This window comes from Gossypium hirsutum, chromosome D12 (assembly GCF_007990345.1).
Source record: "Gossypium hirsutum isolate 1008001.06 chromosome D12, Gossypium_hirsutum_v2.1, whole genome shotgun sequence".
NCBI lineage: Eukaryota > Viridiplantae > Streptophyta > Magnoliopsida > Malvales > Malvaceae > Gossypium > Gossypium hirsutum.
Window position 1 is genome coordinate 61,177,778 of NC_053448.1, and position 8,250 is coordinate 61,186,027.

Genomic DNA, 8,250 nt, shown 5'->3' on the forward strand with positions numbered 1-8,250 from the left:
TAAATTCCTATAATTATAATCAATATATACATAAAATTACAATCAAAATCATTTATTAGAATGTATACTAATTGATAATCGAAAACTTTAACTAGTGATTAAGGATTCAATCCTCGTCCTAGGTATGGAACAACTTTAAAACCCGTAATCAGTATCTACTCTTTAATGAGCTCATAGAACACGAAAGATTAATTACTAGGCTCACCCTAGTAAATACTTGAATAACAAAGAAAAAATTACAATCAAAATCAATTATTAAAATATATATTAATCTAATAATTAAAATATATCCAAATTAGATCAAAATAAATATAAAATGCTACATAATGAAACTTAAATGAAAAAAATCACGTAATCATATATAATAAAACTCAAATCTAAAAACACATTAATTATTTATTTAATAGCAAGCAAAATATATGTGTATATATATTTATTTATTCTTGCTTCGGTTCTGTTCTCTACTATATTCCATGCTTCTACGTAGGGCAAAGTTTATTAAGCAATTTAAAGGCTAATATATGCAACATATATTTTTTAATTTTTTTTTAAATTTAAGTTTAATTATTAATATTATTAAATGTGTTGTTGTGACATGTTTAAAATAAATTAAAATACTCACTTAATAATAATATAATTATTTAATAAAAAAATAACGTTACAATATAGTAAAATAATTTTAACCATATTAACAATTCAACCTAAATTTTCTATACATAAAATTAAAATTAAAGAATAAACTAAATTGAACGCAAGGTACAAAATAATATATTAACCCTTCCTTTTTTTTTCCTTTCACGTAGAGCGAGTTTTGTAGTACCAGATATTGATGCTTCCAAGCAATTAAGCTTCTTGCTTTCTAAATCGATATCGAATCCATTATTATCTCACAAACACGCAAGGTCCCGCGATTCTGATTAAGCAGTAGATTCACTTTTTCAAAGCATCACTTTCCATATCACTGATCTTCATGCTTTGCAAAGCGGCAAACCGGGTCATTAACCGAAACGAACCAACATTTTTGGAAGAAGCATGTTCGAGGATCCTGTCATTTTGCAACTCCAACTCTTTGAAACAAGGTATATCTGTTCACAGCCCTGTAATAAAACTGGGTCTTCACCATCACTTGTATTTGAACAACAATCTCTTGTCTCTCTACGCCAAATGCTTTGGAGTGAACAAAGCACGCCACTTCTTCGACGAAATGCCACATAAAGATGTGGTTTCTTGGACTGGGATTGTAATAGCCTGAATATTCAGTGGTGTCGGAATGGTGATTCGAGATCACTAAATCTGACAAACGAGTAGAAAATATTATAAATTTAGTAAGTATAAGTTAAATGTGAAGTTAGAAAAATTTTTGAAATAGTGAATAGTGTACTAGGAATAAATATTAAAATAATTAAAATAAAAAAACGAGGTATCGAGACCTCGAAGATTTTAAACTGAGCCATAAATATTTTTAGAAATATTTATAGAGTGTCATTGAGTTGGTATTAAAGTTTCGTTAGAAAATTTTAACGTTTGGATAGTTAATTAACTAAAAAGGACTAAATTGAAAATAGTGTAAAATTTATTAAATTGTGATTAAATAGCTTAAGTGACTAATGAGGAGGGATTTAAAAGGCAATTAGGCCCAAATTTTATGGGCTGGACGGTTGGGTAAGAAAAATCAGCAGAATGTAAGTAGAAATAGGGGCAAAATTGGAAACTTAACAAATTAAACATTTAAAACAAAGACAAAAGTGAAAAATCTAGAGATCTCTTCACAATTTATCAGCAAAAACGCCATAGGAGGTCTGAAACAAGCTGGTTTTTCATATATTTGAATTATGTAAGTTTAATTCTTGATTTTTTTCTTCTAATTTTTGTGATTTTGATACTTTTACAATTAGGCCCAACTAATTATTTCATTAGTTTTTGATTTTATGGCTGATTTTGAAAGTTTCTATGAATACATGCTGGAAGTATATGATGAATGAACATGGAATTAAAGCTTTAATTTTGTTATATGATGATTTTATTAAGTAATTTTGATAGAAATTGATTTTAGGGACTTAATTGTGAAAAAAGTTGAGAATTAAGGTTTGGTGTTGCGGTTTTGAGTATGAAAGGCTATGTAGTAGTTTAAAATAGTTGGAAAAGGTGTTAATTGAGAAAAATTAGATCAATTGAGGGGTTAATTGAGTAGGGACCAAATTGTAAAAACTGTAAAGTTTGGGGTAAAAGTGTAATTTCGAAAACTTAAGGGCATAAATTGTGAAATGGATTAGAATAGAATTATATGCTGATGAATGAATAAATTTGTATTTTAGATCGAGAACCTGAAGCAAGCCGAGGAAAAGAAAAAGTAGTTGATTAGTCCCTGAACTTTTGCAAATTCTGCAAATCGACCCAGGTAAGTTCATATGGCTGAAATTTAATGATTAAATGTTAATTTCATGAATTATACAATGTATGATGAAATGCATTTATTGTTGAAGTGAGAATAAAATAAAAATGTGAAAATCGAATAAATGATCAAATTAAGTGGAACGCCGGATTTGAGTACTTCTGATCAAGTGACAAAGTGATAAGTGGTAGTTTTAGCTACACTTATCTGATCAAGTGACAAAGTGATAAGTGGTTACACTTATCTGATCAAGAAACAAAGTGATAAGTGGTTACACTTATCTGATCAAGAGACAAAGTGATAAGTGGCTACACTTATCTGATCAAGTGATAAAGTGATAAGTGGTAGCTTTAGCTACACTTATCTGATCAAGTGGCAAAGTGATAAGTGGTAGCCTAGCTACACTTATCTAATCAAGGACAAGTGATAAGAGGTCATATGTCAAAGTGAAAGTGAAGTACTCAATTTTCCGTAACCGTTCCTTAATTTTGATCAAGGATAGTAAGTGATAAATGGGCCCAAAGGAATTATGGTAAAAGAATAAGTAGTAGTGAGTTTATACCAAGGAACTCACCAAAGATTGTGGTTGACAGGTAAATTTAGTAATGGTGTATATTGTATAAGTGTACAAGTGTTTGGTAAGATTTATGTTTTATTCCTATGAACTTACTAAGCTTTTCTATAAGCTTACATGTGTGTGTTTATTGTTTTTGTAGATTAACGTATTTATACATTCGGAGGATCGGATCTACATCAAGAATCACACTATCCAGATATACTCCGGTAGATTATGTTAAGCAACTTTTTGGATTTATATGGCATGTATAGGGAATTGAAGTAAAAAGTAAATTTGAATGTTATGGTTACGTTAGATATCGAAATATATACATGTTTTTAGTTTGAAATGGTTGATTGATTGAACTTCAATAGTATTTAAATGAAGTAGATGAAATACTGGAATTGGTTGTGATTTGAAAATTGCAAGGAAGGTTAGACAATTATAAAGGGGTTATATTGAATTTTTTTTTTAAAAATTGCAATGGAGCAGTTCTTGGACGGCAGCATTGATGTAAATTTTAAAAATCACCAAAAATAGTGGAAATAGAATTAGAAGTTGAGTCAGATATGAAATTAGAGCTTAAAGAGTCTACTTTCATATGAAAGAAGTGGAGTAAGCAAAAGAATTATATACTTTTAGATATTTGAATTTTAGTGAAACAGGGCAAGAATGTTTCTGAAGTCCCCTGTTCTGAATTTAGAAATTCATTAAAATTGTACAGAAGGAGTTATGAGTTATAATTTATATGTATAGATTCCTTAATGAGTCTATTTTCAGTAGAAATAAGTTTAATCACCATATGAAGTCTGTAATAAGAGATAATTAAATTTTAGTGATGAGTGGTCAGGATAGTCGATTAGTGAAACAGGGGAGACTTAAACTAATAAACTGTACTAATTGGCTAAAGAAAAAATTTTGAAATTTTTATGGTGAATAGATATATGAGTCTAGTTTCAGGGAAAATTTACGGATCTAAATTTCGAGTTTCGTAGCTTGAATTATAATTATTTTAGTGACTGCTGTACAGGTGGACAGCTTTCTTATGAATGATGAAATTAAATTTGAAAGTAAATTTTTATGCCCGAACTTTTAAGTTAAGTCAAGTAACGCCTCATGCTCGACTCCGGCAACGGTATTGGGTAAGGGGTGTTACATTTTATTGGTACCAGAGCCCGGTTTAGCCGGTTCTCGGAATATGTGTGAAGTGTAAAGTGTTTAGAAATACATGCCATATAAATCCGTGATAGTGTGATGTGTATGATCCGATCTAATCTTTGTTATTTTTATAGATATTCTCCAATTATAAAGATGTTAGATATACCTGAACGTGCCGAGCAAGAAGAAGTTAACAGTAGAATACCAAATTCTGAACAAAGAACAATCAGTGATGTTCCGATTTCCCAAATGCGAGAGCAAGAATTAAAGAATATGATTTATGGGATTATGAATCAGTGGTATACTGAAATGAGGCAAGAAAGAAATCAGGCTGAACCACCTCCTCCCCCTACTGCTCCATCGATGGTACCCCCGGTTGCTCCTCCACCTCCTACAACGACTGAATCTAGTAAGCGTTCTCCATTGGAAAGGCTTAGAAAACTTGGAGCCGAAGAATTTCGGGGAAGGACTGATGATGATCCCGTCAAAGCTGAATATTGGTTACAGAGTTTGATAAGAATTTTTAAAGAAATGGCTTGCTCACCAGATGACTATTTGAGATGTGCTGTGTCTCTGTTGAAAGAAGAAGCTTATAGTTGGTGGGAGACGATCGAGGCTGTGGTTCCGGCAGAGAAAATTTCTTGGGAATTCTTCCAAAATGAATTTAAGAAGAAATATGTGGGCAGACGGTATTTGGATAAAAGAAAAGGGAATTTCTTGACCTACGGCAGGGAAATAAATCAGTAGCTGAATACGAAAGAGAATTTGTCTACCTCAGCAAATATGCCCGAGACATTATACCTACTGAAGAAGAAATGTGTATCCGGTTTGAAGAAGGGTTAAATGATGAAATTAGAATGATGATTGGGGGTAATGAAATACGAGAGTTCGTTGTTCTGTCCGACCGTGCTCAAAAGCTCGAAGAAGTATACAACAGAAAAATGCAGCGGGATCGGAAAAGTAAAGAGCTATTCAAAAGAGGTGCTTCTAAGTCATTTTCAGATTTTCCAGTGAAGAAATCTAGAGAAGAAATTAGTCGAACTACATCAGTTTCGGGAAGATCGGGTAGAGATAGACCAAGACAATCTGATTTCAGGGTATTCGATAGACCTACAGCAAGTGTGAGCAGCGTTCAGAATGCTTCCCGGCCTAAGTGTCAATATTGTGGAAGGTATCATTTCGGAGAATGCAGGACTAAGATGGGAGCTTGTTATAAATGTGGGGCTACTGATCATCTTATTCGAGATTGTCCCCAGCTGCAAAAAGATGAAGTGGAACAGAAAGAGATACAGAGAACCATTCCCCAAAGAAGTAGACGTTCAGGCCAGAGCAGTGCTACAGGGACTACCCGTTCGGGTACGAGGGAATCAGTTGGTCGATCAGAGAATAGAGCACCAGCACGTACCTACGCCATTCGAGCAAGGGAAGAGGCTACTGCTCCTGATGTAATTGCTGGTACTTTCTATCTTTATGATGTTATTGTTTATGCATTGATAGACCCTGGGTCTACTCATTCATATATTTGCACTATGTTAGCATCTGAAAAGAATTTATCTGTTGAGTCCACTGAATTTGATATACAAGTCACAAATCCATTAGGTCATAGTGTGATGGTTAATTTGATATGTCGTAATTGTCCACTGAAAGTGAAAGGCTATGAATTTCCCGCTGATTTGATGTTGTTACCCTTTCGGGAATTTGACATTATTCTGGGGATGGACTGGTTAATGAGACATGATGCGGTGGTGAATTGTCGTGATAAGAAAATCAGTTTGAAATGTCAAACAGGAGATGTAATCTCAGTTGGGTCTGAAAATATGGATGATACAGTCAGAATTATTTCAGCTCTCTCTGCTCAGAGATTATTACGCAAAGGCAACGAAACATTCTTGGCCTATATCCTAGATACTCGAGGTTCTGATTTAAAGCTCGAACAAGTGCCAGTGGTGAATGAATTTCCTGATGTGTTCCCTGAAGAGTTACCCGGTCTACCACCTGATAGATAAGTTGAATTTGTAATTGATGTGATCCCCGGAACAACTCCTATCTCATTAACACCGTACAAAATGGCTCCAGCTGAGTTAAAAGAGTTGAAGGCGCAGTTGCAGGAGTTATTAGATAAAGGGTTCATTAGACCGAGTATGTCGCCTTGGGAGCACCTGTCTTGTTTGTGAAAAAGAAGGATGGTTCTTTAAGACTGTGTATAGATTACAGGCAGTTGAATAAGGTAACAGTAAAGAATAAATATCCTTTGCCTCGTATTGATGATTTGTTGATCAGTTGAAAGGTGCTGCAGTATTTTCCAAGATAGACCTTCGATCTGGGTATTATCAGTTGAAAGTTAAATAGTGTGATGTGCCGAAAACTGCCTTCCGAACTCGATATGGTCATTATGAATTTTTGGTGATGCCATTTGGTTAACCAATGCTCCTGCTGCTTTTATGGATTTGATGAATAGAATTTTTCAGTCATATTTGGATAGATTTGTGGTTGTATTTATTGACGATATATTGATATATTCAACGACAGAGGCTGAACATGCACAACATTTAAGGATTGTACTACAGATTTTGCGGGAGAAACAGTTATATGCGAAATTGAGCAAATGCGAATTTTGGCTCCATGAAGTTGCGTTTTTGGGTCATATTGTATCAGCTGATGGAATAAGAGTGGATCCAAGTAAGGTAACGGCAGTGGTAAATTGGAAAGTTCCGAAGAATGTTACTGAAGTGCGGAGTTTTCTAGGATTGGCAGGTTATTATCGCCGATTTGTCAAAGATTTTTCAATGATTACCTTACCGTTGACTCGATTACTACAAAAGAATGTTGAATTTATGTGGTCAGATGAATGTCAGCGGAGTTTCGATCAGTTGAAAAAGATGTTGACAGAGGCTCCAGTGTTGACTCAACCAGAATCGGGTGTACCGTTTGTAGTATATAGTGATGCGTCTCTGAATGGGTTGGGCTGTGTACTTATGCAGTCAGGCAAAGTGGTGGCATATGCTTCTCGGCAACTGAAACCACACGAGAAAAATTATCCTACACATGATTTGGAATTGGCAGCGATCGTGTTTGCTTTGAATATATGGAGACACTACTTATATGGTGAGAAATGTTATGTGTATACTGATCATAAAAGCTTGAAGTATTTAATGACTCAGAAAGAGTTAAATTGAGACAGAGACGATGGTTAGAGTTGCTGAAGATTATGATCTTGTTATTGACTATCACCCAGGGAAAGCAAATGTCGTAGCAGATGCACTTAGTCGGAAATCATCATTATTTGCACTACGGGCATTGAATGCTCATTTATCTATTAATGAGGATGGTTCTGTACTAGCAGAATTAAAGGCTAAACCTGTGTTCTTTCAACGGATTCCGAGAGTTACAGGATGATGACCCAAAATTGATGATAAAACGACAGATGGTTCAAGATAAGTCAAGCTCAGAATACTCCATTGATGAAAATGGTATGTTATATTATCGTAATAGAATATGTGTTCCGAATAACTTAGACTTGAAAATTGATATTTTATCAGAGGCTCACAGTAGTATGTGTTCTATTCACCCGGGAAGTACAAAAATGTAGTGTGATTTGAAGAAAATGTATTGGTGGCCTGGAATGAAACGAGAAATCTGTGAATATGTAGCAAGATGTATTGAATATAGATAAGTTTTACATTACAGAGTGAAATGGAATTCCATGATTGTGGATACAGACTCGAAGAAAAAGATTCGATATGGGTGATTGTTGTCGGTTACTAAGTCAGACTTTTATTCCAGTCAGAACAGATTATCCGCTCGAGAAGTAGCGGAGTTATATGTGTCAGATAGTGAGGTACGGGGTCGATTTTATTTCAGATCGAGATCGAGATTTCCTGAGATTTTGAGTAATTACAGGAGGCTCTGGCACCAAATTAAATTTCAGCACTTTTCATCCTCAGACAGGGCAGTAGAGCGATGATAGATCTAAAATATGTTAAGGTTTGTGTACTTGAGTTCGGGGTACTGGAAGTATTACCTTTGCGATTTGCTTATATAATAGTATCAACTAGTATTAAATGCACGTGGAAGCTCTGTAGGAGAAAGTGTAGTATATTTCTATAGTGATCGAATGGTGGTGACTGATTCGAACTGAAGAAAA

General features: G+C 34.3%; 1 protein-coding gene across 1 annotated transcript; it reads left to right on the forward strand.

Moving 5' to 3' along the window:
* Nucleotides 1-3,114: 3,114 nt before the first annotated feature.
* Nucleotides 3,115-5,597, forward strand: LOC121224380 (uncharacterized). The gene is made up of 2 exons (XM_041107629.1): nt 3,115-3,175; nt 4,241-5,597. The coding sequence occupies exon 2, from the start codon at nt 4,260-4,262 to the stop codon at nt 4,851-4,853; it is 594 nt and encodes a 197-aa protein (XP_040963563.1). The 5' UTR covers nt 3,115-3,175; nt 4,241-4,259; the 3' UTR covers nt 4,854-5,597.
* Nucleotides 5,598-8,250: the final 2,653 nt, after the last annotated feature.

Excerpts from the sequence above, each read along its gene's own strand:
- LOC121224380 (XM_041107629.1), top strand. The coding sequence starts at position 4,260 with ATGTTAGATATACCTGAACGTGCCGAGCAAGAAGAAGTTAACAGTAGA.